Source organism: Aspergillus costaricaensis (genome assembly GCF_003184835.1).
Source record: "Aspergillus costaricaensis CBS 115574 unplaced genomic scaffold BO79scaffold_12, whole genome shotgun sequence".
NCBI classification, from domain to species: domain Eukaryota; kingdom Fungi; phylum Ascomycota; class Eurotiomycetes; order Eurotiales; family Aspergillaceae; genus Aspergillus; species Aspergillus costaricensis.
In genome coordinates, this window is record NW_020291812.1 from 897165 (window position 1) to 924034 (window position 26870).

General features: G+C 50.7%; 12 protein-coding genes across 12 annotated transcripts; 5 read left to right on the plus strand and 7 right to left on the minus strand.

The window, feature by feature from the left end:
* Positions 1-756: 756 nt before the first annotated feature.
* On the plus strand, positions 757-2694 carry BO79DRAFT_263722 (HET domain-containing protein; the record flags this gene model as incomplete). Its single annotated transcript, XM_025686706.1, has 2 exons — positions 757-1132; positions 1320-2694. The coding sequence occupies 2 exons, from the start codon at positions 757-759 to the stop codon at positions 2591-2593; spliced, it is 1650 nt and encodes a 549-aa protein (XP_025540870.1). The 3' UTR covers positions 2594-2694.
* An 87-nt stretch (positions 2695-2781) lies between these two features.
* Positions 2782-4449, minus strand: BO79DRAFT_171665 (hydroxymethylglutaryl-CoA synthase). Its single transcript, XM_025679598.1, has 5 exons — positions 4351-4449; positions 4196-4298; positions 3204-4126; positions 2999-3130; positions 2782-2934 (listed from the first exon to the last, which is right to left on the minus strand). Exons 1-5 carry the CDS (start codon positions 4408-4410, stop codon positions 2797-2799), a joined length of 1356 nt encoding a protein of 451 aa, XP_025540871.1. The 5' UTR covers positions 4411-4449; the 3' UTR covers positions 2782-2796.
* An 890-nt stretch (positions 4450-5339) lies between these two features.
* On the minus strand, positions 5340-7481 carry BO79DRAFT_193413 (putative 3-methylcrotonyl-CoA carboxylase, beta subunit (MccB)). Its single transcript, XM_025680975.1, has 2 exons — positions 5905-7481; positions 5340-5845 (listed from the first exon to the last, which is right to left on the minus strand). The coding sequence occupies exons 1-2, from the start codon at positions 7344-7346 to the stop codon at positions 5554-5556; spliced, it is 1734 nt and encodes a 577-aa protein (XP_025540872.1). The 5' UTR covers positions 7347-7481; the 3' UTR covers positions 5340-5553.
* Positions 7482-7667: 186 nt separating this feature from the next.
* BO79DRAFT_244885 (isovaleryl-CoA dehydrogenase) lies at positions 7668-9474 on the plus strand. Its single transcript, XM_025685422.1, has 6 exons — positions 7668-7943; positions 8007-8094; positions 8147-8241; positions 8298-8533; positions 8607-8884; positions 8948-9474. Exons 1-6 carry the CDS (start codon positions 7760-7762, stop codon positions 9360-9362), a joined length of 1296 nt encoding a protein of 431 aa, XP_025540873.1. The 5' UTR covers positions 7668-7759; the 3' UTR covers positions 9363-9474.
* On the minus strand, positions 9429-10536 carry BO79DRAFT_263728 (uncharacterized protein; the record flags this gene model as incomplete). Its single annotated transcript, XM_025686707.1, has 2 exons — positions 9429-10363; positions 10459-10536. The coding sequence occupies 2 exons, from the start codon at positions 10534-10536 to the stop codon at positions 9494-9496; spliced, it is 948 nt and encodes a 315-aa protein (XP_025540874.1). The 3' UTR covers positions 9429-9493.
* A 415-nt stretch (positions 10537-10951) lies between these two features.
* BO79DRAFT_171674 (acetyl/propionyl/methylcrotonyl-CoA carboxylase subunit alpha) lies at positions 10952-13870 on the plus strand. Its single transcript, XM_025679599.1, has 5 exons — positions 10952-11208; positions 11284-11482; positions 11542-11639; positions 11687-13310; positions 13537-13870. Exons 1-5 carry the CDS (start codon positions 11054-11056, stop codon positions 13588-13590), a joined length of 2130 nt encoding a protein of 709 aa, XP_025540875.1. The 5' UTR covers positions 10952-11053; the 3' UTR covers positions 13591-13870.
* A 1050-nt stretch (positions 13871-14920) lies between these two features.
* Positions 14921-16737, plus strand: BO79DRAFT_286977 (putative D-arabinitol dehydrogenase ArbD). Its single transcript, XM_025688529.1, has 5 exons — positions 14921-15235; positions 15344-15831; positions 15885-15960; positions 16013-16438; positions 16488-16737. The coding sequence occupies exons 2-5, from the start codon at positions 15381-15383 to the stop codon at positions 16666-16668; spliced, it is 1134 nt and encodes a 377-aa protein (XP_025540876.1). The 5' UTR covers positions 14921-15235; positions 15344-15380; the 3' UTR covers positions 16669-16737.
* A 146-nt stretch (positions 16738-16883) lies between these two features.
* Positions 16884-18047, minus strand: BO79DRAFT_244889 (uncharacterized protein; the record flags this gene model as incomplete). Its single annotated transcript, XM_025685423.1, has 5 exons — positions 17289-18047; positions 17133-17193; positions 17035-17099; positions 16958-16973; positions 16884-16910 (listed from the first exon to the last, which is right to left on the minus strand). Exons 1-5 carry the CDS (start codon positions 17999-18001, stop codon positions 16884-16886), a joined length of 882 nt encoding a protein of 293 aa, XP_025540877.1. The 5' UTR covers positions 18002-18047.
* Positions 18048-18248: 201 nt separating this feature from the next.
* BO79DRAFT_10290 (uncharacterized protein) lies at positions 18249-19141 on the plus strand. Its single transcript, XM_025677880.1, has 3 exons — positions 18249-18392; positions 18439-18933; positions 18987-19141. Exons 1-3 carry the CDS (start codon positions 18261-18263, stop codon positions 19032-19034), a joined length of 675 nt encoding a protein of 224 aa, XP_025540878.1. The 5' UTR covers positions 18249-18260; the 3' UTR covers positions 19035-19141.
* A 3761-nt stretch (positions 19142-22902) lies between these two features.
* BO79DRAFT_113771 (uncharacterized protein) lies at positions 22903-23307 on the minus strand (the record flags this gene model as incomplete). The annotated part of the gene is made up of 1 exon (XM_025677924.1): positions 22903-23307. A coding segment is annotated over one exon (405 nt), but the record flags the coding sequence as incomplete, so codon positions are not given.
* A 193-nt stretch (positions 23308-23500) lies between these two features.
* BO79DRAFT_208695 (carbon-nitrogen hydrolase family protein) lies at positions 23501-24708 on the minus strand. The gene has a single exon (XM_025682447.1). The coding sequence runs from the start codon at positions 24633-24635 to the stop codon at positions 23547-23549; it is 1089 nt and encodes a 362-aa protein (XP_025540880.1). The 5' UTR covers positions 24636-24708; the 3' UTR covers positions 23501-23546.
* A 242-nt stretch (positions 24709-24950) lies between these two features.
* On the minus strand, positions 24951-26546 carry BO79DRAFT_227602 (general substrate transporter; the record flags this gene model as incomplete). The annotated part of the gene is made up of 2 exons (XM_025683884.1): positions 24951-25290; positions 25387-26546. 2 exons carry the CDS (start codon positions 26544-26546, stop codon positions 24951-24953), a joined length of 1500 nt encoding a protein of 499 aa, XP_025540881.1.
* Positions 26547-26870: the final 324 nt, after the last annotated feature.

Genomic DNA, 26870 nt, shown 5'->3' on the forward strand with positions numbered 1-26870 from the left:
AGGGGGTGAAGAAGAAAGGAACCACTCAGTAGTATAGAAGAAAATATGTCCCCGGATAGAATGTATCTAGTTCGATCAATGGAAATGAATTGCTCCCACTTAATCAAAACACTGCATCATAGAAATACTATACTTACTTAGTACACGTGCTACATAATGTAAACACACGGTAGTAGATTCCCATGGGTGTCGGAGATACTAAGTAGTAAAGCCGGAAGTACTAGTCAATAGTATAAATGACGGCATTTGATAAGTATCTTGCGGCAGACGAGTTCCTGGGTCTCTTCTTCAATCTCTTCGATTGAACATAATTGCCTTAAAGACCTAACAGCAGCCAGTCTAGTTAAGACCCTAGCAAGGCCCCACAACCTTGAGGAAGGAACCCCCGCAAGAATTTACATCTCCTCCTTCCAATGTTTGGTCAACTTTGCGGATGATCACTTCTTACCACATGCGTCATTGCTAGGTACCTTCACCTTAGGATAAAGCTTACTCTATACATACTAGTTGAAGTATTAGCCGCATAGACCCCTCAACCTGCGGCGATGAATCTATCAGGATCAGCTATTAGCACCCCGCCGCACATCTCACCACTGCGCAAGCGCCAGAAGTTTGCTGTTGGAACAAATCAGTGACCGACACGTCAGCTCCAGTGATCGTACATAGTTTCAGATGCCCCTCCTCGTCTAGCCAGCAACATGACTTCTTCAATGGTTCACCTTTCCTGATATAACCCATTACTTTGGGTTGTTAGCCATGGCTACGCTCTGCGACTATTGCTCCGCATTAGCCGAAGGACTTTCAGCGCTGTCTCCTGCGGGCTTTGAACTTGAGGATAGCTTGCTGCCTATAGATTATCAAACATTTGCCTCTACTGTGTATTATTATCACCCCAGCGCTTCCGAGCTTTTGGATTCAGCCTTGGACTGTGCTCTATGCTCATGCGTATCACGGGCTGTCGAACAGTATCGGTCTCAGTACGGCCAACTGGATACAACCGATGACGACCCTGTTATTATCCGCGTGAAAGGCAGATACTTGCGGCCTGGCGAATTCAAAGTCCTTTCATGTCTCATACAGACGCTTAACACCGATGCAATTTGCATACAATGTTCGCTGTATTGTGATGCTGGTGAGCAGTTTCATACCTTCCCGTACCTCCCAGCGAATGGGGCCTTGCTTTCAGGTTTCTTCTCCAGTTTAGTTGCGTTGCCTCTGCTTCCCTTCTCCGATCGGAAGCGGCAATTAGCTTTTTACGTTGACTCGGAAATCCTTCTCATCAGCCTCAGACTAGTTCCCTGATATATGTACGCACATAGGTGACGTTGGCAGCTGCTCTGGCCAGTTGTTTCTAAGCCCTCCCGCCCTCCCAGGGTCTCCAGCTTCGTTAGAATGGATACAAGAACGGATGAACTACTGTCTCTCAAACCACGAGCGATGTAACCGGGACATTGCAGGCGCACAGCTTGATCTGTTACCGGCTCTACCAACACGGGTGTTGGATCTGGGAGAGGGCCAAGACTGCTCTACAGTTCGCCTGGTTGAAGGCGCTGGGACTCAAGCGGCCTATACTGCGCTCAGCTACTGCTGGGGTCTCCCAAACCAGTGGCCCCTTCGTACCACGCATGACAACTTGCAGCAACATACAAGTGGCATCTCGATGGAAAGTCTGGAGCCGACGTATCGCGATGCCATCTGCATCACACGCAGCCTTGGAATACGATATCTATGGATCGACGCCCTATGCATTATACAAGGGGATGATCAGGATTGGAAACATGAATGTGAGCTCATGGGCCGGTACTATGGGAATGCGCGCCTCGTAATCTCTGCATCTGGGGCAACACATCCGGGTGAAGGGTGTTTTCTCCCGGGGCCATCCCGTGACGAAGTTATTCTTCCATTCTATTCACACGGTGCCGTGACTGGCTCCTTCAAGATAGTAATGTCGGGGCCTCCATTTGGTCAGTCGGGCCCCGCTTTCTCCCCTTTAGGGAATCGAGGGTGGGCCACTCAAGAATGGTGGCTGTCCCGAAGGATAGTTCATTTCCTCGAAGGCTATATGGTCTGGAGCTGCGCATGCCTGGATCAGTTTCGCTTGGGAATACTTTCAAATGGTCACACGCAGGATTTGGTGATGTATTCAGACTGGATGTCGATCGCGTCGATTCACTCCAGACGAGCCCTTAGCCGCCCAACTGACCGGCTTGCGGCCATCCAAGGGCTTGCCAACGAGTTCAAAAAGACACGCCAAGATGAGTACGTAATGGGTTTCTGGACAGGTGAACTCCCGACGGCTCTGCTATGGAAGGTAGGCGATGATGGCCGTGGGAATAATCGATCAGAGGCCTTATCAATCTTCCCTTCTTGGGCGTGGGCTTCTGTTGCCTGTGATTTTGAAGAGTGGTACTTTGCCACGAACTTTGCAGAGGAAGAAAGCTTCGAACCGATGGCAACCGTTTCTACTATCATGGAGGGTGGCATGCGTCTGCGTGTCGCCGGTTGTATGACAACCGGGATGCTCGCTGAATCATGCGGTGGGGAGGTAGTATTATTATTAACAACCGGAAACCCTCCAAAGACGTCTGAGTGAGAATATCTGCAACATTTTGAACGAGGGCGGCGGACATGATTTTCCTGAACATTTAGTGTAAATTGATGTAGTAGTCCTTACCTGAAGAGGTCACCCTGAAATGAGATAGGACGTAAGAACTCCCGAAGGAGACACTTATTAATCAGTTAGATTGAGCAACGTATCATCACTACCCCACACTAGTAAGCCCGGAGATCTCGGGATCAAGATTTAATAGCATAAGTTCGCCGATACACCTCATCGATCCTTTCCAAGTAGTATGTTCCCGGTGCCAGGGAAGCTATGTCGCCAGATGGGGTGTAGTTGTTGCTTCCGTAGGCTTTTAGTCGAAGTGCGCAGGCCTGGTTATACAAGATATTAGTATAGGGCAACAAATGAAAACGTTGTATGAGTCTGTTAACCTACCTCTTCATATTCTTCCGGGGTAGCGACATGTCTCTGCTTTAGACGATTCATGAGATCGATTTTCTCAACCATGGGGGCTAAATCGCCTGTTACTTTCAAGGCGAAGAGGGTGCTGGCTAGACCGCTGCCGTACTTTTTTTCATAACCTTCGTTAGAACCGAATGATGCTATCTAGTAGTTGAATCTGGGGAAAAGGCCGACTTACACTGAACATGCCAATAGTCTTCCCCTGCGCAGTAGCAAGATCGATATTACTGATCAGGCTGATAAGCGAGCAATAAAGACTGCCTGTGTACATGTTTCCACACAAGGATGGGGCAGTGATGCATGGTTCAACGCGCTCTTTGAACTGGTTCTTTGTTAGAGCTACGAGCGCTTTCTCTAGGTTCTTGTCTTTGAGGGATTCTTCGTAGGTCAGGGTGCGGAGCTCAGGCGGGATGTCGGTCAGGTCGGTGTTTGGTTTCGAGCTCAATTGATGGAGAAGATCGTTGTATTTGAGTCGACCATAGGATTTGCTCATTAGTTTGCAATTTGGGGTGTGGAAAGCCATGTAGTCGAAGAGGTCGAGGACAGTTTCCACGTTCTTATTGTTCATGCTTCTGCGACGGAGGAGGTCCTTGTGGCATCCATCCAAGGCACGTATATAGCAAGTGATCGATTCATGGCCATTAACGAGAGGGAACTCGGCTTTGAGGTCTGGTTTGTAGAAGTCGTATGTGTGCGTCATGTAGACACCTCTGATGCTGTGGTCTAGGGAGAGCAGTGCGTTGGGACCCACGAGCATGGCAACGCAGCCTGCGCCACCTGTAGGACGGGAGGAAGACTCCTTGTAGAGGGCAATATCAGATGCTACGACGATGGCGTCCCGGCCGTCCCAGGACCGTGACTCGACCCAGTTTATGGCATTGAAGAGGGCGTTGGTCCCGCCGTAGCAGGCGTGAATGGTGTCAATACCTTCAATGCTTGTGTTGCCGGAGGGCTCGAAGAGGGTTGTAAGGACGGACTTGATGGACTTGGCCTTGTCGATTAGGGATTCCGTGCCTACTTCGAGACGTCCGATAGAGTTGGGATCGATGCTGTATTTCTTGAGGAGGGAGGACACGGCTGTCAAAGCAAGAGAGCAGACATCTGAACGGTTTGTGAGTAGGGGTTCTTGTTACTTAAGGATGCTAATAGTCTAATTCAAATGGAATATACCTTCTCTGTCGGTACAGTAATTCATGCACTGGAGGCCTAGTCCAATGGTGTACTTGCCGGCGGAGACACCTTGGTATTGCTCGAAGAGGGTCTGATCCAGACACTGTTTAATCAGGTAATCAGACAGGCTCTCAGACGATTAAGAGTTGGAGTACCTGGGCTGGGACATAGATTTCCATGGCCTTGATGCCAACATTCTCTGGGAAGGATGTCATGGTGCGGATGATATCAGTTATGAAGGCAAGCTGAAGCTGTGTTGGGATGAAGATGTAGAACTGAAGTACTGAGATGAAACAGATGGATGCCCCCTTTTATAACTATTTCCCGCTGCTGCCTATTTGCTTCAGTATATATTGAAGCAAAGGTAAGTGGGTATTGGGGCTGTGAGTTTCTAGCCCTCCATCGTGTTCACACCGGTAACATCATAGGCACCTAGAGCAAGGACACAATGAGTTGCTCGGACCACGTAGCGAGAACTAAGCTGAAACTGCAGAATCGTATTGGACAAAGGAGCCTTTGCTAGAGCTACTAGCTGAATCCTATATTCACCGTTCTAGACATAGGATGAAGAGTACGGCGTATATCAGGTCCTGAGTATGGGCATGTCAGATGCACCAATAACTGTTGGCAAACCGCACAGCGGGTCTCCTAGTGAGATTCCTCATCGGTTAGATTGCTTCTTCTGATCGTCATGGCGCCGGATGAATGGATGTGAAAACCTGCTGGTCTGTTGTGTACTTTGCCATGTCATTGAAATCTGAGACGTTCTTGGCAAGCACCGAACTGATGGCCACGGGCACCAAGAATAGCAGCGACAAATACGATTCTGTCGAACATGAGGATTCAAGTTTGTTCAATCAATTGATGAGGATATGTTGTGACTGCAGCGTTTGCCATGTATACAAGCGACAAAAGCAGCAGCAGAACCGGGTCACGGTTGTGGTGAGGCCGAAGTGCTCAGGCGTCACTAAACCACATGATCTGCAGTTTCAACGACCAAGTCGGTTTCGTTATAATCTCAAGGTCTGGTCTGATGATCATTTTGATTGGCAATGGGCTGCTAGTAGGATGCATGGATCATCGTAATGCATGTTTGGCAAACCAATGCTCGGAGATGAAATCTTCCCTATAAATCACAATCCTGCTGATACATATTCAAGTTACTATAGCCCTTCATTTTTAAAATATGTTTTTGTAATCGGAAACCCCATATGACATCCCATAGCTAATCGAAAACCACCGTTCCAGAATAAAGTGCTACATAGCGGAGGCCAACAGAACAGGTAGTTGTTTTCAGGGCCGGAGAAAATCACTCGAATATAATTATCCATATCCCGTTTCATTTCAACTAAAGCACCTCACATCCGGAACACCCCAAAACGGGTCTGCACATCATCTACCTTTCCACCCACAGCAGCTGCCAGCCCCAGACCAAGGAAGCGTCTCGTCTGTGCGGGAGGAATGACGCCGTCATCCCACAGTCGTGCAGAGGAGAAAACTGCCTCTGACTCACGATCAATCCGAGCCTTGAGGTCCGGATCAGCTGTCCGCCCTACAGCTTCCATGACAGCAGAGAGTTGCTCCGATCCCATGACACCAATCTTGGCGTTGGGCCACATGAAGAGAAGACGCGGAGAGTAAGCACGGCCACTGCAAACGTAATTAGTAAGTAATAGGATGAAGAATGTAGAGTTTGATCAAGAACTTACCACATTCCATAGTTGCCCGCGCCAGCGCTGGAACCAAATACGACTGTAAATTTAGGGACGTCTGCGCAGGCCACAGCCGTAACGAGCTTTGCACCATTCTTTGCAATGCCGCCCTTTTCAGCATCCGCGCCGACCATGAAGCCAGAAATATTCTGGAGGAAAACCAATGGTATTTTGCGTTGCGCGCAGAGCTCGATGAAGTGTGCTCCTTTCAGGGAGGACTCGGAGAATAGGATACCATTGTTGGCGACAATACCGACTTGATGACCAAAGATACGAGCAAATCCGGTGACAAGCGTCGTGCCATAGTCTCGCTTGAATTCGGCAAACTCACTGCCATCGACAATACGGGCGATGACTTCGTGGACAGGGATTTGGCGCCGGAGGTTGGTGCCCACGATGCCGTTGAGTTCCGTTGGGTCATACAACGGCTCCCTGATGGCATCACTGGGAATGTCCTTGAGAGGAACGGTTGTTTTGGGGTAGTTGAGGTTGGAAATAGACCTCCGGGCGAGAACAATGGCATGCGCATCGTCAACAGCAAGATAGTCTGTTACACCCGAGATTGTGCTATGGAGTTGACCGCCGCCAAGGTCCTCTGCGGAGACTTCCTCACCTGTAGCAGCTTTGACGAGAGGAGGACCGGCCAAAAAGATGGTACCCTGGTTCTCGACAATGATGGTCTCGTCGCTCATAGCCGGCACGTAGGCTCCACCAGCTGTGCAGGGACCCATCACGACGGAGATTTGCGGAATGCCCAGAGAACTCATGCGGGCCTGGTTGAAGAAGATGCGGCCGAAGTGTTCCTTGTCTGGAAAGACATCTGCTTGGTGGGGAAGATTTGCACCGCCAGAGTCCACGAGGTAGAGGCAGGGAAGCTTGTTTTCTTGAGCAATTGCTTGCGCGCGGAGGTGCTTCTTGACCGTGATTGGGTAGTATGTGCCTCCCTTGACCGTGCTGTCATTGGCAACGATCATACAAGTGACACCTTCGACCGTTCCAATGCCCGTTATGATGCCACCTGCGGGGACATCGTCCGAGTAGACATCATGGCCGGCGAGTGGAGAAAGCTCCAGGAACGAGGTGCCCGGATCAATGAGGGCGGTAACTCTGTCGCGAGGGAGCATTTTCCCTCTTGCGATGTGTTTATCCTTGGCTTTCTGCGGCCCTCCTTGGGAAATTGTGCTGTGGAGACTGGCCATCCGGTCGAGGAGCTCCTGCATTTGCTGGGCATTCTCCTTGAAATCTGAGGATGACGTGTCCACTGCTGTGGGAAGAGCCGATATGGCGGATGCATGATGAGGATGCGTATAGCTGGCAACGGATCTAGAGAATGCAAGAAAAGGCGTTCTCGTCGAGGGTTGTCGCACAGGTAGACAGCGGGAGGGAAGGGCGGGTTGTTTGGATCGCAAGCTCCGCAGGAGCGGAGACGGAGCACGCATTGCGGGGATGTTGGAACTGGATGATCTGGGGATACTCGGGGGTGTAGACAAGAACGTATTTGGGGAATATGACTTATATGCAGACTACACCATGGCCGGTGCAAGCCGAGGAAAGCACACGAGGTATTATTGTAGTTGGTAGTGGATGAAGACGATTGCAGACGCCGAAATGGCCGAAGCAGGCAAGCTGCAGGTGACTTTGCCTGCCTTGAGAAGTGCGGAGAAGGGCGGCGATGATTGCCGCGGGTAACCGTGCTCATCCCCGTGTTTATCAACTAGTATGCACACCGTCATCCGAGGATGCGTGTCCGCCCGTCCTAGCTGCCAACCTCTTTTCTTCTTACTCTTAATTTGTGCCATTCATAGCTGAAGAGTTTTACCAATTGCCTCCCAGTGTGTGTGTGCTCAGCGCCATGGCTACATTCCAGAAATTCCCCTTCTTCGTCCGCCAGTCCTCTCGGACTCTGGCTCGGTGCAGGAAACCCCTCATCCAGCCCCCCGCACTACGCACTTTAGTGATGAAACACCCCAAGGACTTCGTCCCTCCCACAGAAGAAGACCTGTTAGAGCTTCGTGAGCGTGTACAGGAGTTTACAAGTATGTAGATTGTCCTGCCAGATGATGTGCTCGGCATATACTGACTCCCGCGTGCGAATCAAGGGCGCGAAATTCCCGAAGAAGTTGCCGCGCAGACCGACGCCCAGAATGAGTTCCCTGCAGAGATGTGGAAGAAGCTGGGCGAAGCTGGGTGAGTATTCATATCATATGTAAACTAAAGATCTCAGTTCTGATTCCATCAGGTTCCTTGGTATTACAGCCAACGAAGAGTACGGTGGGCTAGGGATGGGATACCAGGCTCATTGCGTCGTCATGGAGGAGATCAGTCGCGCATCTGGTATGGATCCCATTGAATGGCTAGCCAAGTGTAAACTGACCTGCTTTCTTAAACAGGAAGCATTGCCCTCTCCTACGCCGCACACTCCCAGCTTTGTGTCAACCAGCTCTCCCTCAATGGAACCCCCGAGCAAAAGGAGCGATTCCTTCCTGGTCTCCTATCAGGCGAAAAGGTCGGCGCCCTAGCAATGTCTGAGCACTCTGCAGGATCAGACGTGGTTAGCATGAAGACAACAGCCAAGGCCGTTGATGGTGGATTCCTATTGAACGGTACCAAGATGTGGATTACCAACGTGAGTTTGCAATTGCCTCCTCCCTTCCAAACGAAGCACCAGACCTAACCTGGACATATCTCCCAACCATCAGGGCCCCGACGCAGACTTCATCGTTGTCTACGCAAAGACCGAACCCAAGAAAGCCTCCAAGGGCATCACAGCCTTTGTAGTAGAGAAGACATTCAAGGGATTCTCCTGCGCCCGCAAACTAGACAAATTAGGCATGCGCGGTTCCAACACCGGCGAGCTTGTCTTCGAAGATGTCTTCGTACCCAAGGAGAATGTTCTCGGAGAAGTCAACCGCGGCGTCAAGGTCCTAATGGAGGGCTTGGATCTGGAGCGTCTTGTACTTAGCGCTGGTCCGTTGGGGTACGTTCTCCAGTTCTCCTTGCCATCCCTACGTCGTCCACACGAACCACTAACATATACCAGTATCATGCAAGCTGCTCTCGACCTCGTTCTCCCTTACACCCACGTCCGCAAGCAATTCGGTATGCCCATCGCCCACAACCAGCTGATCCAGGGTAAGCTGGCAGACATGTACACCAAGCTTGCGGCATCCCGTGCCTACACGTACGCCACGGCCCGACAGATTGATAACTCGGCCGCGGAAGGATCTGGGGCTTTGATCCGGACGCAGGATTGTGCCGGCGCGATCCTCTATGCAGCGGAACGGGCGACGGAGTGTGCGCTGGATGCGATCCAGCTGATGGGTGGAAATGGGTACATCAATGAGATCCCTGCGGGACGGTTACTACGCGATGCGAAGCTGTATGAGATTGGGGCTGGGACGAGTGAGATTAGACGTATGGTGATTGGGCGTGCGTTCAATCGGGAATTTGCATAGATTCCGTGCTACATATACCAGCAAGACCTACCTGATCTATCTGATTGACCGGTTACGGGTTAGATACCAAGGATGTAACAAGTTGTATGTTCGTGTTCTCATGTACTCATTTCTATACACAGTGAAATCAATTACTTCTTGTTTCTGGCCGATCTCCGCACCGGTCCTGCTGGCGCAGGATTGGGGGCTTTGGCCTCTCCGACTTTCTGGGTTGCGACGCGTTTCGATCTCGTCTTACTGGTTGCTTCAGGGACAGGTTCGCTTTCTTCTTCAGCCTTGCGCTTGCGGCCTCTTGTTGCTGGCTTGTCTGCCGGTGCAGCAATGACACCGTTTGGTTTCGACTTGGGCACCTCAAGAGAGTCAGACGGCTTTATACCATCGGGAAGGTCCTGAGTACCTTCCGTAGTTCCAGTCTCAACCATGTCCGTGTCACCGCCAGCAGCAGGCACGTCTTCCAGCGTACCATTGCCTTTTTCGCTTGACATCTTCACATCCACTCCGTCCTCGATATCTGCATCCTCGCCGTCGTCTGCCTCTACATCATCGGCGCCATACAAATCCACCACTTCCGGTGCACCAGTTCCTCTGCGTCCCGCGGCGTCTTTCCTAACCCTAGCTCTTCCAATCGCGGGGTTCGAATTGCGGAATACCTCCCGCCAATTCTTCAACAGTGCGACCTTCTCTCCCTCACCAGGCTCATGCAGCGCAATTTTCAGATCGTCAGCGGGGCTTTTCCACACCACACCCTGGAATGCTGCGATATCGAACAGACCCTTGGAGGGGTGCTTCCAACTGCGTTTCGTGGGCGGAATACCTGCGGAGAGGGTCTTTTGGGCTAGAAGGGCGTTGAGGGCACGTTGACGTCGGACTGCGGTCGGGTCTTGGTCGTAGTAATCGTCGGAAAGGTCGTCCCAGTCGCTGAAAAATTCTTCAGCTTCGAGGGCCGGGTCGTCATAGAAGATCAAGTCATTTGTTGCGGTTGCTGTCGCGGCGAGATCGTCCTATAGTATATTGCTGTGTTAATTTTGATCATCTGAAGGGATTGAGTTGGGAGAGAGGTATAAGAGGTGGAAGAAAAAAGGGGGTGGAAACGTACAGCGACAGTTGGATCGGGCTCTTCTACCCAGAAGATGTCTTCGTCATATTCATCATAGTAATCTTCGTCATCAGACATGGTTGCCGATGTGAGAAAGTATTAAATGTGGTGAGGGTGGTGAAAATGTAAGCAAAATTGGGGATGTGGTTGATAGCGAATGAAAAGGGAAGTAAACGATCGCACAACACAGCAAACAGAAGAGAGAGTTCAAGACAAAATCCAATGGAAAGCGCTGCAATAGGCGACCACTTCAACACAATTAAGGGTAGGTAAACTCGAAGCGCAGATCAAAAGCCACTCCTCAGGCACGGCGCAGGACGTTGATGCAATGGTCTGGCTGGCTGGAATCTTGAAAAAACCGGCGGGTGGATCTCACCCGTCACGTGCCCGCTGCTTCCCCGCAGCTGCGCTTTGCGTCGGCTGAAGGGGTGCGTTGCAGCGCCGTACAAGAAGCTCGGCTGGGGGAGCTTGGTGTCATTCCAAATCCATGTCACTCGTACTTTTGGATATGCTAGCTGCTTTATGAACGTGCCCTTTCCCTGTGGTGTTGGATCATCTTTTCGTGGCACTCAACTGATCAGCCGCCTCTCTTACAATGCCGCTCTCCTCTCTTCTCCGCACTTCGTCCCGCCTGGGGCCGCCGGTAGTTCGAAGGTTCAGAAGAGCGGCCTCCACTGTGTCCACCACGACGCCCAAGGCTGAGAAATCACTGGACTCTATTTTAATCGCAAATCGAGGAGAAATTGCGCTGTGCGTCTGAGCCCCGAGTGAAGATTTCTGGTATTTTTTTGATTGTCAGTACTAATATGGGGTGATCTGTTGCAGTCGCGTTGGACGGACCGCTGCTCAACACGGAATCCGAGTAACGACGCTCTACACCGATCCGGATAGCAAGGCTCAGCATGCGCTGAGCTCGCCATTTGCCTTTAACTTAGGATCCGTCTCCGCTTACCTCGATGGAGATCGAATTATTGAGATTGCCAAGAAGGAAGGCTGCCAAGGGATACACCCCGGTTACGGCTTCGTGAGTGCTGTCGTTACACACAAGCTGCGAAGATACTAACATTTCCAACACCGTTCCAGCTGAGTGAGAATGCGGCATTTGCGCGGAAGTGTACGGAAGCTGGACTGGTCTTCATTGGACCTCCTTGGAAGGCTATCGAAGACATGGGTGACAAGAGGTAACATGATGAACGCACTCTTGTGAGCATAGGCTGACAGTCATAAGCCAATCCAAGAAGATCATGACTGCTGCTGGAGTACCGTGCGTACCCGGCTATCATGGCGACAACCAGGATGTCAACTTCCTTGAAGCCGAGGCCGACAAGATCAAGTACCCCGTGCTGATCAAGGCAATCAAGGGCGGCGGCGGCAAAGGAATGCGCATCGCTCATACCAAAGCCGACTTTCAGGCACAGCTGCAGTCGGCCAAATCCGAGGCTATGAATTCATTCGGGGACGATCACGTACTGGTGGAGAAGTACATTACCACACCCCGCCACATTGAAGTGCAAGTCTTTGCAGACAAGCAAGGGAACGCTGTTGCTCTCGGAGAGCGGGACTGTAGTATACAAAGAAGACACCAGAAGATCCTTGAGGAGTCGCCTGCTCCGCACCTTCCCGATGCAACAAGAAAAGATATCTGGGCAAAAGCCCGATCTGCTGCGTTGGCTGTTGGCTACGAGGGTGCTGGTACCGTGGAGTTCATCTTCGATAATGATACTGGCGAGTTCTTCTTCATGGAGATGAACACTAGACTCCAGGTGGAGCATCCCGTCACCGAAATGGTCACCGGTCAGGATCTTGTGCACTGGCAGCTCAAAATCGCGGAAGGCGCCCCACTTCCCCTAACCCAGGAAGATGTGGAGGCTTTTATGGCCAGTCGCGGTCATGCTATCGAAGCTAGGATTTACGCTGAGAACCCTGACCAGGGTTTCATTCCAGACTCCGGCACTTTGCTCCATGTCCGTACTCCCGCCGCTACTGATGATGTGAGGATAGACGCCGGATTCGTCGCAGGCGACGATGTCTCGGCACATTATGACCCCATGATCGCAAAACTGATTGTGAGGGGCAACACTCGCGAAGAGGCGATCCGCAAACTTGCGAATGCATTAGAGGAGTATGAAGTGGCGGGTCCTATCACGAACATTGAGTTCCTGAAAACTGTCTGCAGAAGTCCTGATTTCATTAGCGGGAATGTGGAGACCGGCTACATTGAGAAACATCGCGAGGAGCTATTCACACGGGAGGCGATTGAGCCCGAGGTGTTGGCACAGGTGGCTCTGGCCTGTCTTCACCACGATTCGAATCCGGGAAGTGGAACGCAAGCCAACTTTGAAGGCTCTGCCGTTGGCTTTGGCCCAGGATACCAGGCACGACAAATCTCACTTGCAGAACTAACCCCGGGAACAAAGAACGACTCCAAATTTGACGTTAGGGTGCAACAGACGGGTGACGACACATTCAACGTTGATGTTGGGGGACGTTTATTCGAGCAAGTTGTAAGCCATCGTGATCCAGCTTCGAAAGTTGTAACCTCCTTCTTCCCTCACACACGCCTGGACACGACGGTGATCCGCGATGAGGACACGATCATCGCTTTTCAGCGGGGTACCCAATACCGCCTAACGATCCCACGCGCCAAGTGGATGGAGAAGGCGTTGGGAATGAAGGACGTCACGAACAGTGTTCTCGCACCGATGCCATGCAAGGTGCTGCGTGTGGAGGTAGAGGCAGGCGACGTGGTAGAAAAGGATCAGCCACTGGTGGTGATTGAGAGTATGAAGATGGAAACAGTCATCCGCAGTCCACAGAGGGGCACCATCTCCAAGGTGGTACATAAAGCAGGAGTAAGTCACGCGGCCCCTACCCCTTCCCGATCATGACCCCCAGCACCCCTGAAGAAGACTACCTTGTCCCGAGACTGGGTCGATCTGAGCCTCGCCATGCTGGAACAGCCCAGGCTAGGCCTGCCAAGGGACATCTGCGTTCTCTCTTCAGCTCACAGGCATTGCTCCACTTCAGCTGTCGACGCGTATACTTCAAGGCTGGCCATTGCTAACAGGTACTTTACAGGATCAATGTAAAAGCGGGACACCGCTGGTTGAATTCGAAGAGGGCGGTGAGTAAGTGATACGTGGTTCAACTCTGACCATGTTGGGGTGACTAGAATCCGGGAATTTTGTGGCATTTACACCGGTAGCTTGGATGTAATGTATGGAGATACTGCCCTTTGAAGTACACGGTGGTCTGAGAGTTACTCCGATACTGATAGGAACAAGAACCAACTAACATAGTTGCAACAAAGTGCTCTCCGACCGGGGAGGTGCTGAGCATGCTATGTGGACATGTAACCAGAATATATGTTTTGAGCAGTCTTTCAATGGCGGACAATCTGACATGTGCAGCGATTTGACTACTTGCATACTCAATCTGTATAACCTTTCGTTTGCAACCGCGCCACGCATACAATGCATCGAAGAAAACCACGAGTCTAGACTCTACACAACACATTTGTACAATATAACATCAGAGATGGGTCTCGAATCGAGCTAGCTGGGATCCTGACCCAGTGGTCCCCACACTGTACCCACCCGTCACTTTTAGCGCACTCAAACCCGAACAAGACTATAGACTACTTTGTAGACAGTAGACTGGTGGTGCACACATCACGAGTTGACCGATCATTTAAGCTGAGTAGTAGCAGTACTTTGTACCAAATATGCAGATGGTTTCGAACTTGAAAGTAGCAGCATTGAGGCAGCCATATTGTATTGCAGGATATGGTTGAGTTGGGAGGGTTCAACTTTCAATGTAAGGTTCGTCCTAACCATGGACATAAACTGGGGTAAAGCATTTGGTTAGTGTGCCTGATCCCAACTTCATAATACTCAAACTGAAATCCAAATAGTGGGGTCGATATTGGGAATGAGCTCGAAAGTTGAGATACTGGTCATGTGGTTAGGTGAGACTAATGACCCACATAATGTATACAAGGCATGCCGGTACTTGAGTAGCGCCTTGTGGCCCGACGAATTGAGTTTGACATCTCGCATCATCCGTAGTGGCTACTTCAGGTGCCCAATGCGCGCCGGGAGCTTCGGGACTCTCCCGGTGAGTGTGTTGAGAGGAGAAGTGTCTATGGGGTGGTCGAGCCTATAGTGCATGCCGATAAGAGACAAAGATTCTGTAGAGAATTGGAAGGAAAGTCAAAGAACCTCAAAACAAGAATTCTGATACCTGGGGTTTTGATAGCAGTGGCGTAGGGGCGAGTCACGCGGACTGCAAAGGAAGCTTGCAGCTCCAGTCGGGGAGCAGATCAGCGTCCGATCGCTGCATGGCGATTGGGGCCTGGCCCTGGCTATCATCGGCGCCTGACATCAAATTGAAACAAGTCACAGAAAAATACGGAGTACACGAGCTGCAAAATACACAGTCACCACAACTTCCTGACAGCAAAGCTGATCTGACTGGTTTCTTCTCGCTATCCTTGGCGGATCCCAGTCTCTGCAACTTGCAGCTCTGCTTATTCGGGGCCAATTTTATTATTGCCATGGATGTCCTGCTCAATCATCTGCCGAAAGGTACTGCTTGGGATTCTTCTTGACGTTTCTTTCATTACTATCTCTGTGTTGTCCTGATTTGCCGCCGCGGGGAAACATTGCCATCGTCGACACAAGGGAAATTCTGGCCATTCGAGCCTCTCCTTCTCATTTACCTGGACCTAAGGTAGGCTCCACCACACCTTTTGTGACCAAATAATTCTGTGTGAAAGGTAAGTCGGATATCATGTCCTAGAAATTGCCTCGCAAAGCACATGTTTCTCTCAGCCATCACTTCATTTCCTCGCTGCAGTTGAGCACCACTGATGCCCATTTAATAGTAATTTCAGAGCTTGCTTGCTTTACTCCACATACACAATGTTCAGATCCACCATCGTCCGTCAAGCTGCTAAAGCACTTTCTCGGTCACCACGGCCCGCTGTGTTGGCAGCTACTGAACAGCGATCTTCAGATACCTTTGTCCGCTCGCTCTCATCGACAGCTCTCCGTCTGAACAAAGACGATGATATCAAGAAAGACCCCTTCCTAACAGCGACCAACAAAGCTCCTGAGGGCACATTGGGAGAGACAGAGGGTCGTTTTGCGCGTACGGACGAGAATGTCAAGTTTGAATACCCTGATGACGAGAATATGCCTCGGTCTCCAATCGTTCAGGGCCGTGGTGGTATGCATTTCAAGCGTACACTGGCTCAGTTTTCGCTCGAGAACAGGGTTACTCTTGTGACTGGTGGTGCTCGTGGCCTGGGATTGACCATGTCCCAGGCAATTGTAGCTTCAGGATCGGATCTGGCTATTGTTGACTTGAATAGTACGTGCTAAGCATACCAGAACAATCACTTGGAATCACTGACACTACTCTAGGAGAGGAAGCGCAGGACCAGGCCGCAAAGCTCGTGGAGCAATTTCAGAAGGAGAACCCGGGTCTTGAATCTGATCGGTATGTTGATTTAATTCAAGCAGAAAAACTAAGACGCTGATAGCTCTTCAAGATTACCCACCGTCACCGCTCACTACGCCGATGTGTCCAACCCCGAATCTGTGAACAATGCCATTGCAGAAGTCATTGAGAAGCACGGGAAGATTGATCACCTTGTTACCTCTGCTGGGTTTACTGAGAACTTTGACGCCATCTCGTATCCTTACGATCGAATGCAGAAGTTGTGGGGTGTTAATGTAGATGGGACCTATTTGTTCGCTACCGGAGTCGCCAAGCACCTCATGGAGCGCAAGGCACCGGGCAGCATCGTCATGATAGGTAGCATGTCTGGTGCTATTGTTAACGTTCCCCAGCCTCAGGCCCCCTACAATGCAGCAAAAGCCGCTGTCCGTCACCTTGCTTCTTCTTTCGCCGTTGAGTGGGCCCAGCATGGCATTCGCGTTAACTGTATAAGTCCCGGATATATGCTCACTGCACTGTGAGTATCCGCGTGGGTTATTTTCCTGAAAGATGCTAATGTTTTATAGCACTCGGAAAATCCTCGAGGAGAATCCTGAGCTCCGCGATAAGTGGATATCTCTAATTCCTACCGGCAAGATGGGTACTCCAGAGGACTTGATGGGTGCTGTTACTTTCCTTCTGAGTGATGCTTCCCGCTACGTTACGGGAGCTGATCTCCGTGTTGATGGTGGCTACACTCTAACTTGAAACAACGATTTTCTATTGGGATAATGTGTACTGTACGAACAACGATGGGCACGATACAAGATTACCTAGCAACTTCACTTGTTCATATAGATGAGATCGTAAGCTATATGGCGAGGCCCGCAATATTTTCTTCTACTTGTTATTTAGGCCCAGGATACTTTGTTTCATTTGTTCTGGGTCAGGTCGTATTATTAATGGGCGAAGATGGCTCGCACTCAAGCGCTCTTCAGTGATGGAGCATGCTATAAGGAAAGCAGATCAGACATATGAATGTTGCTATGAAGCTCACATTCATTTTGACAATGCTGTATGCAATATAGTGTCACTTTATCTAGACCGATAGCTGCTTGTGTCGTAGTCACACACGACGGCCGGGAAATCATTTGCACTTTTTCCTTGACTGGAGGAGACGCGGTATAACCAAAAATTTTCTTCAAATTTGGTGAATATAGCGCAATACTTACCGTCAATATCAAAGTACGGCACTCCGATTCCGCCAGGATGTGGAGTATATACAAATCAATGCTGTAATGTGCATCCAACCGCTTATATTACTTCAAATCTCTGTTCAAACAACCAGAGCCCAATTATCCTCCTCTGCCGCAAGCATACCAATATACCATAAAGCCAGAAGTACAGACAATTGTCCTTCGCCTCCCACCGTCCATGGGATCGCCGTGGAGACAGCCAGGCAGCCGTTTCTGTCCAATCGCTTAACAGCGATAAGTTCCGTATTTGTTAGGATAAACCCATGCCTGGCGGTATGCTGATCCATATAGAAATTAACCTGAGACAAAGCCTGCTTGTACTCTCGGTGGAGCATTGGGTCTTGGGAGCTTCGCCAGGGAGACTGCCATTTCCAAGATACCTTTAAATCACCCGGTGCGCGATTAGCGCTTGAGGTTCCGCTTCCGACTACAACGTATGCAGTATCTGGTCGGAACTGATCGATGATAGCAGCCGCGCTTCCTCCATCGAAGGTAACTGGTGAAAGTCGGCGGGCCGGTAGCTCTGGTGCGAGTTGCTCGAACCCAGCACGCAGTGCACGTCTAATACGAGGCAAAACCAACTCGGCGAATCGGGCATGGAAGTGAGGTTCATCTCTAATAAAAGCAGGAGGAGATAAGAACGGGTCACGGCGGATTTGCCTCGAAATTAATATATGGCCATAGTGTTGAATGATTGTGGAGTAATTGAAGTCTGTCCAAGACAGAACTTGGGTGATATCTTCGGCACCATATCGGGGGTTAGAGGTGTTACGAGATGGTGCAGTACCTCCAATTGGTATTGCTGGAAGAGCAACAGAAAGGTACTGCAGCAAAGTTTGGCTCATTTTGCAGGTGAAAGCACTGGGACGATACAAGAGCTCGGCATGAGGGTTCCACGGTTGGGGATCCACACAAGTGCGGGGCGCGATTCAACAAAGTACGGAGTGATAGTTCATCGGCGATTAGTAGATCCGAATCCTTTCGACCAGCATCAGGTGACTATCGTTAATCACATGATTTGATAAGTAATACCCCTGCGTGACCTACATGAGTATACCGCCCCTTGAATGAAACCTCGCAGTTCAAGGAATACATACAACCAACATGCGATTAGTGAACAATTGTCGATTGAACCCTGAGAACTCAAACATACAATTCATAAGAGAGATTTCAAGCTCTCCAGCTTCCTCAATTTTTGAGATAACACTTGACGATGTGACATACGCTCTGAAACTTGTAAGTAGAAATTGCTTCTTCCACCTTAACGTCACTAATAGCTCAGTATCACGATAATGGGGATCCCGGGTTCACGGAACGGGGGCGAGACTTGAATAGATATCGCTGTGAACTAAAAGCCTACATGAACCTGCTCCGTCATGGCGTGTGTGATCGCGGATTTGTTCCATATTTCTATGGTTATATCGATCGGCTTGATCCATCTACATTTCAGCCAGCCCTACGGCATTTCACTCATGATAAATTGCATCCTAGTGCAATTCTCCTCGAATATCTTCCAGCAGCTGAAAGCCTGAACTGTGTTAATTATTCAAAGGCCCTTTATAACACAGCAATTGAAGGCATGAAAGAAATACACAATGCCCATGTTCACCACAGGGATATATACCCTAAGAATATTCTTCTATCAGAGGAAGGAAGCAAAAAGAGGCTGGTATGGGTTGATTTTGACGTTTCAACGACATTCAACAGTACGGGGCCTGAGGAAGAAAAGTACAGTAAATACGAAGATGAGCTTGTTGCCAGCTTCGGAAAAGCCTTGGTTTGTGCCATCCAAAACATCCCTAAGCCCTCAGGTCCTAACGTCCTTCCTAGCAAGAGGACCAACAACAAGGTCTTCTCCCGAATACAAAATTTTATTGAACATGGTTTCGGGAACCCCCAAACTCCGATCCTTAGCACTTTCCCCCTTAAGTGGATCTGCTTTGCTGGTATTCACCATAGAAACAACAGCTCCTATGCTAGAAGCTCCCTTGTTACATTTCAGAGCCCTCTTGGTACCGTTCGACGCTGGTTGTCATCCTTCTATATTCGGTCATTTTGAAATTACACGCGTGTCAGGTTGTTCAAGTATCAATTACAGCACCCCAGCAACCTTGAACAAACATGGGACGGTAAGGGGGCCGGCTACGCGTGTGCAAAGGCGTGTAAAAGCGCGATAGCCAGCAGATGAGACAAACCCCCACATAAGGCAATACATTATTTGCAACCAGAACGGTGTCTCGTTATTATTGCGACGATGATGGAATCTGATAGAAATGGACTTACCGTGGGGATTCAAACTGGCTCTCTCGAGGCAAGATTTTGGGAGTGGCTTTGCAGGTAATAACCCAAGAAACCGAGGTTGAGGATCAGCGTGCTTGGTCGAAAGCACCACCTCCAGGGAAAGGCTCAGTTTTATAGATCGCATGTTCCTGGAGAAAGAGGCCTTGTGGTTTAGGTAAGTCGGGTCCTCATTGATTGATATACGGTGGACCTTTATTATGGTTTATTAAGGCGCCAAGTAAGGTCATAATTATCAAACAGTGGTATTTCAGGTCGTGGAAGTGGATTATGGGGCGTGGTTCAATGATATCTAATGCTTTTCGTCCATACATACTAAATCAAAAGGACAACTACACCTCCATGCTAGAAAGAACCGTTTCTGTTATGTTTGTAAATGATAGGCAGGCGGTGTCTAGTTACGCTGCCTATTCAATAGAACGCATCATACATAGTAGCCAAGTCAATGTCATATTTGTCTTTTGTTGTTTACTCATCTATCGTATGTCATACCCAAAAGGCAAAGACGCGCAACAAGCATTTTATCAAAACAACCAATCTGTCCCTCCAGCCACCCAGCCACAGCCTGATTATGACTCGCAGATTCGTCGAGCCATCTGCTCGAACAGTACCCTCCTCCATGTTGCGAAGAAGATCCTCCACATATGACCCCGCGTCGCTAATCTCTATTACACGCGCGATTGCACGATGAATAGCGAGCAACTGAAGAGATGGCAGGTCGAGAGTACTACTATAGTCGGAGTCGAAGGTCAGGGTGCGGACGACCGGAAACAAAGTATCATCATGTAGAGAGGACGAAGTCGGCGCTGTTGACTGGATCGTATACTCATTAGGGACACCAGTAGATTCGAAATATATTTGAAAAGCGTTGAATAGCCGACGGTAATGATGCGTCATTGTTAGAGCGTTGACAAGGGTATTGAACTGCCCGTCTTCGATGAACTGGGTCATTTCAGGATCTAATATATCCAAAAGCTGGAGAGTAGCATTCTGCGAGTTGCTCTGCAAGACCTCGTCAATATGTAGTACGGGTAAGCATAGATTAGCTTTACCAGTTCCGTGTTATCAGCGGTGATGGTCGCCAGAGATCCGGGGAGTATGTGGGCGATTTCCAAGGGCTCAAACTGGTCCGTAGGTTCAGTGCGGAGAAGGGTTTCGTCGTTATCCATGTTATCCTCATTGTCTTGTGGTTCGGCCTCAGCAGTTCTGGGAGAAACCACACACTGCTGATTGTCACGTAACAGGCAGCTTGCTCCCACAGCATATAGTTGTCGCATCAAGCTCTCTGTTGTAGAGGATTGCGAAGAAGGTTGAGCTGGATGTGTGGCCTGTGGCATGTCGAGCGATAAAACCCTGACTGTTGATATCGCCTGAATCAGTGCTTGAACTTGAACAATGATATCAAATCCCGGATAGTGAAGAACGAACGTGGGAGAAGCAAGTGTTGAATGATATGCTCCGCAAAGTCCTCGATGGCGTTCTTGGCGATGTCCAGCCTGTCTTGGCTCCATGATTCGATGTCGTTGAAGTAGCGCAAATAGACTGTGATATCGGAGGTGTATGTTCCAGCTGTCTGGGAGCACAGAAGATGGCATATGAATGAGAAGAAAGGCATCAAGAACGAGTCTTTACATAAAGAGTAGTCATAGAAAGCCAGAGCAAGAGAAGCAGGTTTGTACCCGTACTCTGAAGTCTGCCCCGGGCCGTAGAGCTGGATGAGCGCAAGGAATGTGGTAAGCGCTGACTGACGTTGGTCAGCCAGTAACCTAGGTTGCTGTGACATGTCTGACGCAGATCCAGGTGGTGTGAGATGGTGCATATAGTATAACAGTATATTCCTCGCTGTTCGTTTGCGATACCCTGGAGGGGATGGTGGCACAGGTTTGAGATTGGACAGTCCTGTTGCTCTAGGCACGTGGACCAATGCGAGTCATTTCAGGCCAACGAAGGTTGAATAACATTCAAGTGATTTTGCTAGTGATTCTAGATAGATATGAGAGTATTCTGGGTTATTTTGAGTGTAACAGGAGTGAGTTGCAACCTGGAGTGTGGCCTGAACACACAATGTGTGTTTTATGACGTTTTGAGAGATTTTAACCCCTCTTTCAGCTGGTGGTCGTTAATGTTGTTCTTTTTTCGCGTTGCGGGTGTGAAAACATAAGTATATACTTAATTTTCTAGGACGGTCGATGGCCTACTCTTTCCGATTTAGTGCTCACCCTTCACTGCTTTTTGCCTACTGAGTAGATCTGAGCATGCCCTGAGCAGCCTGAGGCGATCACTGAATATAAAATAAGTAGGAGACTGAGTGCCCTGAGCAAGTAATCTTAACTAACTATACCCTAACTAATAATCACTCCCTTGCCTGCTTCTCTACTCACAGTCTACTTTTTGATGCCATACTTTCCTAAAGCCCAACACTACCACCAGATCTCTTTCTCCAGTAAAGTAATAAAAATTGTAAAATTTTTTAAGAACACGATGCTGGAAGAGTTTTCTGTTTCTTGAACATTAGGGCGGGTAGCTGTCTAGCAGCAGAACAAATCATTCTTCTGCAAAATTGTTACCACGGGCACTAACAATTGTATGATGAGTGTCCAGCCTGAGCTACAGTACTGGTTGCAGCCATTATCGGTCAGACCTTCTCTCAAGAAAACCAATAATTCTCCTCATCCAGCATTTAAACACCCCAAAAATACACACCCCCAGCCGCCGCCAACATCACCACCCCCAGAACAACCGCCAACTCATCCAGCGACCTCATCCACACATTAAGCACACAGCCCACCAGCCCCGCGACCCCCCACGATACCAGCACCCGACCATACACGTGAGCAAAAGGCAGGGGAGGACGAGAGCGACCACAAAGATCTTTGATCACGCCCGGCAGGAGACTGAAGCCGGCGCCGTGGGCGAACAAAGTGAGCAGGAAGGTGGCGGTCGTGGTAATCGAGTCAGGGTTCCAGAGGAGCAACAACAGACCACGCAGGACGAAGAGACTGAGTAAGACGATACGGGGGCCACCGAGGACCGGGGAAAGGACACCGCCGGTAGCTAGGGCAGTCATTCCGATTGCAAGCTTGGGCTCGATTTCGATCTTGATCTCGGGACTCGGGGACAGGCTGGCGGAGGCGAGTGGGAGAAGACTGACGAAGAGAGTCATTCCGGGGAGGGCGTTAAGGAAGAGGAGGATGGAGTAGTAGGTGGCCTCTTTGGGGAAACGCTTGGTAATAATAGAGGAAATCGTAGTAGGAGCATTGCTAGGGGAAGGGGCAATAGCTAAGAAAGTCATTTCTCCCACAAGCACACCCACTACACCACCGAGCATCAGCATCCACCCCAGGGACTGGCAATCCTGCTTCTCGAACTGGGCATACGAGCGGAGGAGAAGCGTTGCAGCCACGCCGGAGGAAAACCCCAGGGGCCCGATGGCGCTGCGAGCCAGACGTGATTGCGGAAGGGCCTGGCTGACCATAATCACCACGGCCAGGTAGGTCCAACCGACGCCGATGCCCCCGAGGAAAAAAGCTGCGATGATGCCTGCGAAGCTCGCGTACTGGAGACTGAGGCCGGTCATGAGCACGGCGGCGCCCCAGAGCATGGCGCCGCGGCCTGCTACCCTGGGGGCGCTGTGGCGGTCGATGAGGGCTGCGGCTTGCGAAAGTCCGACAGACAGCCCGACACAGGCGCTCCCAAAGGGCGCCATGGCCCAGTCAGGGGAGATACCTAATAGTCGTGGAAGCTCGGCTTGTAGGGCACTGGCGGCGTAGAAGGTGCCCACGGTGAACATGTTCGCGTAGCTGAAGGTGGCGGTTAGCCATGGCGATGGGGTTGATGTAGCTGGGGTAGTCATTGTGTCTTGGATAATAATCCCCTCTTTTTCCCGTTCGATGTGGAAGAATTATAGTTGGTGAGGATTAGGAGAAGATGAAATGATGGTTCCGAAGTAGTGAACGAAGGAAGGGAAGAAAATGGTCCCAGTATAGGGCGGGATTGCCTCCCGCCCCAACCCACTTGACATTTATTTGGAGACACTCGGCACCTCCCAGCGCGCTATTTTTGATACGAATTAAGTCCTAAGCTAGTATAGACCTACTCCACAAATTGTACCGGCTCTCTGCGCGAGCGATTAACCCGCAAATCAAAGACATCCAACCGCTGATACCCACCCACGACATCATGATACTGCTTCCCCTCAACAGTCCTCCGCAAATCCAGATTCGCGTACAGAATACCCTCCTCGAGCTGCAGAAACTCCTGACTTTGCTTCGCTCCCGTCTCCTGATCAACCGTCCAGCCCGGCACCGGCGCGCCCGTAGGATCCAAGAACATAGTGACTCCACGCGGTGACGCCTCCAAGGCACGACGCAAGCGATCCGGCTCGCGCGCCCCATCCAGCAGAGTCTCAATAGCCATCTGATCCAAGACAGCACTGCACATGACACCGAAGCACTTGGCCTCGAAACAGTGCGCCGCAGCGCGTAGCCGGTTCGCGAGCACGTTGTCGTAGTTCCGATCTTTCTCATCATCGTCATCATCATCATCCCCAGCTAGCACGCGCGTCGGCCACACACACGGCCAACTCGAGATATGAATCTGCTGGCGCTGACACATCAGCGCATACCGGGCCAACGGATTGGTATTCTCGCCGCAGATGAGCGCGCCGATGCGCCCGGCTGAGGTGTCCGCGACGCGCAGACCGTGCCCGTCGCCGGGACTCCAGGTGAGTTTCTCGAAGAAGGTGGGCACGAGCTTGCGGTGGTGGACGAGGATGTCGCCGTTGGTGTCGATGATGAGGTTGGTGTTGTAGAGGCAGGCTGTACTGGCGGGCGCGCGCTCCGAGATGCCGATGCTCACGACGGTTTGGGTCTCGCGTGCTGCGGCACACAGTGCGGCTACTTCTTCGCCTGTTTGGCCGTCAATATCCTTCACGGTGATGGAGGCGGCGACCATGCGCTCGAAGAAGGCATGGTTGTCTGTTGGGGCGCGTAGGGCGCTCCAGAGGGGGAAGCCGGCGATGTAGGATTCCGGGAAGACGACCAGTTGTGCGCCTTGGCTGGCGGCTTCGTGGATCAGCGAGATGGCTTTTTGGGTGGTTTCCTTGGCTGAAAGAAAGTGGGGTGCGACGTGGCAGGCTGATACGCAGGCGATGGGATGCTGTTGCTGATCTGGTGCTTCCATTGTGCTTGCTATAGTTGGAGGGATGGGGGATAGTTGTGTAGGATAAGGGATATGGAAGATTGTAAGATAATAGGAATCTCGCAGTTGAAAAGAACAGAGGTTCTATGCGGAGGTCTTGCACACCTTTTATAAGTTCAAAAAGTATCTACTGCATGAGCAGGGTACTAAACTAGTAACTAGTATGCCGGTCTTCCGATGTTCGGCCAGACGGCAAATCCGCCCACTGAGGATATTGAAGCTGATAAGCCGCGCCCCAATCACAAAACTCAATCCCATCAGAGTTCCCAGTATACTCCAATTCCGGGTCGTACAAAATTACGCTTTCTCACAGCACACCTTCTCATCCTTCTCATCCTTCTTCATATCCGACTCCGGGTCCACCGCGACTACTACAGTGCGATCGAACACGGCCGCCATTTCCTCGAGCGTACGGCCCCGTGTCTCCGGGTAGAAGAAGTACAAGACAAGCCCGTAGATCACGAGCAACACCACGTACAGAATGTAGTATTTCCACCCAATCGCGTCCAGAGCGATAGGATTGACGAACGTGTTGAAGATGACGGCCACGATGCAGGACATCCATGTCACCGACAGGCCACGGGAACGTAGGCGGAAGGGCCAAATCTCGCAGGGGTAAGAGGTCAACAGGGGGGTTCTAGCATAGAGACACATGATGGTCAGTTTGATGAGATAATTTATTCGTTTTCTGTTTTCTTCTTTCCCAGGTTCAAGGGAAAGAGGTGGAACATACAGAGCAATATCATATCCAGCAAAGTAGATAAACACAAATGGAATAAAGGCCATGCCTGTCTTTGCATTTCCCGTCGTGGCAAATGCTCCCGACAGCCCAGTCATCAAAATATAGCTGACCAGCATAATGCCAGCAGAGGTGAGGAACAGCGGACGCCGGCCCAGACGGTTCACGGAAACGGCGCCGCCGACTGCGAAGATTAGATTCCAGATCTGCAAGCAGGCGGATATCAGGAGCTGGTCTCCGGTGTTGGTGACCCCCAAGGTGCCGAGAATGAGGGTGAAGTAATATGAAAGTGGCCCGTTGCCCACCCACTGATCGAAGAAGCCCAGGCTGAGGGAGATGAACAGCCGGTGGCGGTTGCTGGGGGTGCGCAGCATCACTGCGTAGCCCGCTGAGCTTTCCTCCTCCTCTTCGGCCATCAGGCTGGCCTGAATGTGCTCAACGGTTGCATCCACCCACTCTAAGCCCTCGGCTCCATCTGCATAGATTTTAGTTACAGTTTGGCGCGCTTCGTCGACCCGGCCTTGCGCGATCATCCACCGTGGACTCTCAGGGATGACGAGAAGGCCTGGGAGGGCTATGCAGGGCATCAGCAGCTGGCAGAGCGATGGGATGCGCCACGCCCAGTTGGAATCGCCTAGGGTGCGGGTCCCATAGACGATCCAGGCCGCTGCAATGCTACCAAAGTAGTAACTTGTCATGTAGAGGGCGGTGGCGATGCCCTGGTGACGAGGATAAGCCACCTCGGCAATCAGGGCGGGCCCTGCGTTGTTCATGAACCCCATACTCGCCCCGGCCAGGACTCGGCCAACCATGAACAGGGCACGCGAGGGTGCGGCGGTCTGCAACGCCGTACCTGTGGCTAAGAAGGCCATACCTGCCCAGATGACGGTCTTGCGGCCAAACCGATTGGAAAACCACGCGGCAGGGGCAGCGGTGGAAGCAGCTCCAATCCAGTAGAGGGTGTTGATGAACCCCAGCCACGTGCCTCCGGGAGTGCCCATGAAAGACATCCATACTGGGAGTGATTGAAGACCATTGAGGAGGGAGCTGTCATATCCATTGGTCGATGAGAGGAAGGTCAGGGAGATCAAACAGAGATTGAGGCGAATCAAGCAAGGTGTAGCCCACCACCCACGATCAGGAACGGTTGCCATATTGGAAGGTAAATACTACCAGTAGTAGATTTGGAACTAGTTAAGATGCCACATTGAGTCTATGGGAGTGCCCAGAAGCACATTTTATACACACATCGGATGGGCGAATGCCAACCAAGAGATATCTGGGGGTGGGGGTAACTAACAAAATTCCGGGGTCAACAAACCTGTCTGAACCCGAGAAGTGGACCTTATCTTCTTGCGGTCTTATCAGGCTTATCAGAAGATACGATATCTTCTGAATGACCCAGTAATTGACCCAAAAGCCGACAATCTTTCTTCCTTTCTATTTGCCGGGGCGGGAATGCCGCCGCCAACTCCCGC

Coding starts and splice junctions, on each gene's coding strand:
- BO79DRAFT_171665 (XM_025679598.1), bottom strand. CDS start 4,410: ATGACATCCTTCCCAGAGAATGTTGGCATCAAGGCCATGGAAATCTAT. Junction 4,127..4,195: donor TTACTGTACCGACAGAGAAG/GTATATTCCATT, acceptor CAAACCGTTCAG/ATGTCTGCTCTCTTGCTTTG. Junction 3,131..3,203: donor AGACTATTGGCATGTTCAGT/GTAAGTCGGCCT, acceptor TATGAAAAAAAG/TACGGCAGCGGTCTAGCCAG.
- BO79DRAFT_193413 (XM_025680975.1), bottom strand. CDS start 7,346: ATGCGTGCTCCGTCTCCGCTCCTGCGGAGCTTGCGATCCAAACAACCC. Junction 5,846..5,904: donor GCGGGCAACTATGGAATGTG/GTAAGTTCTTGA, acceptor TTACGTTTGCAG/TGGCCGTGCTTACTCTCCGC.
- BO79DRAFT_244885 (XM_025685422.1), top strand. CDS start 7,760: ATGGCTACATTCCAGAAATTCCCCTTCTTCGTCCGCCAGTCCTCTCGG. Junction 7,944..8,006: donor GCGTGTACAGGAGTTTACAA/GTATGTAGATTG, acceptor GTGCGAATCAAG/GGCGCGAAATTCCCGAAGAA. Junction 8,885..8,947: donor CTTAGCGCTGGTCCGTTGGG/GTACGTTCTCCA, acceptor AACATATACCAG/TATCATGCAAGCTGCTCTCG.
- BO79DRAFT_171674 (XM_025679599.1), top strand. CDS start 11,054: ATGCCGCTCTCCTCTCTTCTCCGCACTTCGTCCCGCCTGGGGCCGCCG. Junction 11,209..11,283: donor AATCGAGGAGAAATTGCGCT/GTGCGTCTGAGC, acceptor GATCTGTTGCAG/TCGCGTTGGACGGACCGCTG. Junction 13,311..13,536: donor AGGTGGTACATAAAGCAGGA/GTAAGTCACGCG, acceptor GGTACTTTACAG/GATCAATGTAAAAGCGGGAC.
- BO79DRAFT_286977 (XM_025688529.1), top strand. CDS start 15,381: ATGTTCAGATCCACCATCGTCCGTCAAGCTGCTAAAGCACTTTCTCGG. Junction 15,832..15,884: donor GGCTATTGTTGACTTGAATA/GTACGTGCTAAG, acceptor ACACTACTCTAG/GAGAGGAAGCGCAGGACCAG. Junction 16,439..16,487: donor GGATATATGCTCACTGCACT/GTGAGTATCCGC, acceptor AATGTTTTATAG/CACTCGGAAAATCCTCGAGG.
- BO79DRAFT_10290 (XM_025677880.1), top strand. CDS start 18,261: ATGCGATTAGTGAACAATTGTCGATTGAACCCTGAGAACTCAAACATA. Junction 18,393..18,438: donor TGACATACGCTCTGAAACTT/GTAAGTAGAAAT, acceptor CTAATAGCTCAG/TATCACGATAATGGGGATCC. Junction 18,934..18,986: donor CCAGCTTCGGAAAAGCCTTG/GTTTGTGCCATC, acceptor CGTCCTTCCTAG/CAAGAGGACCAACAACAAGG.
- BO79DRAFT_208695 (XM_025682447.1), bottom strand. CDS start 24,635: ATGGAAGCACCAGATCAGCAACAGCATCCCATCGCCTGCGTATCAGCC.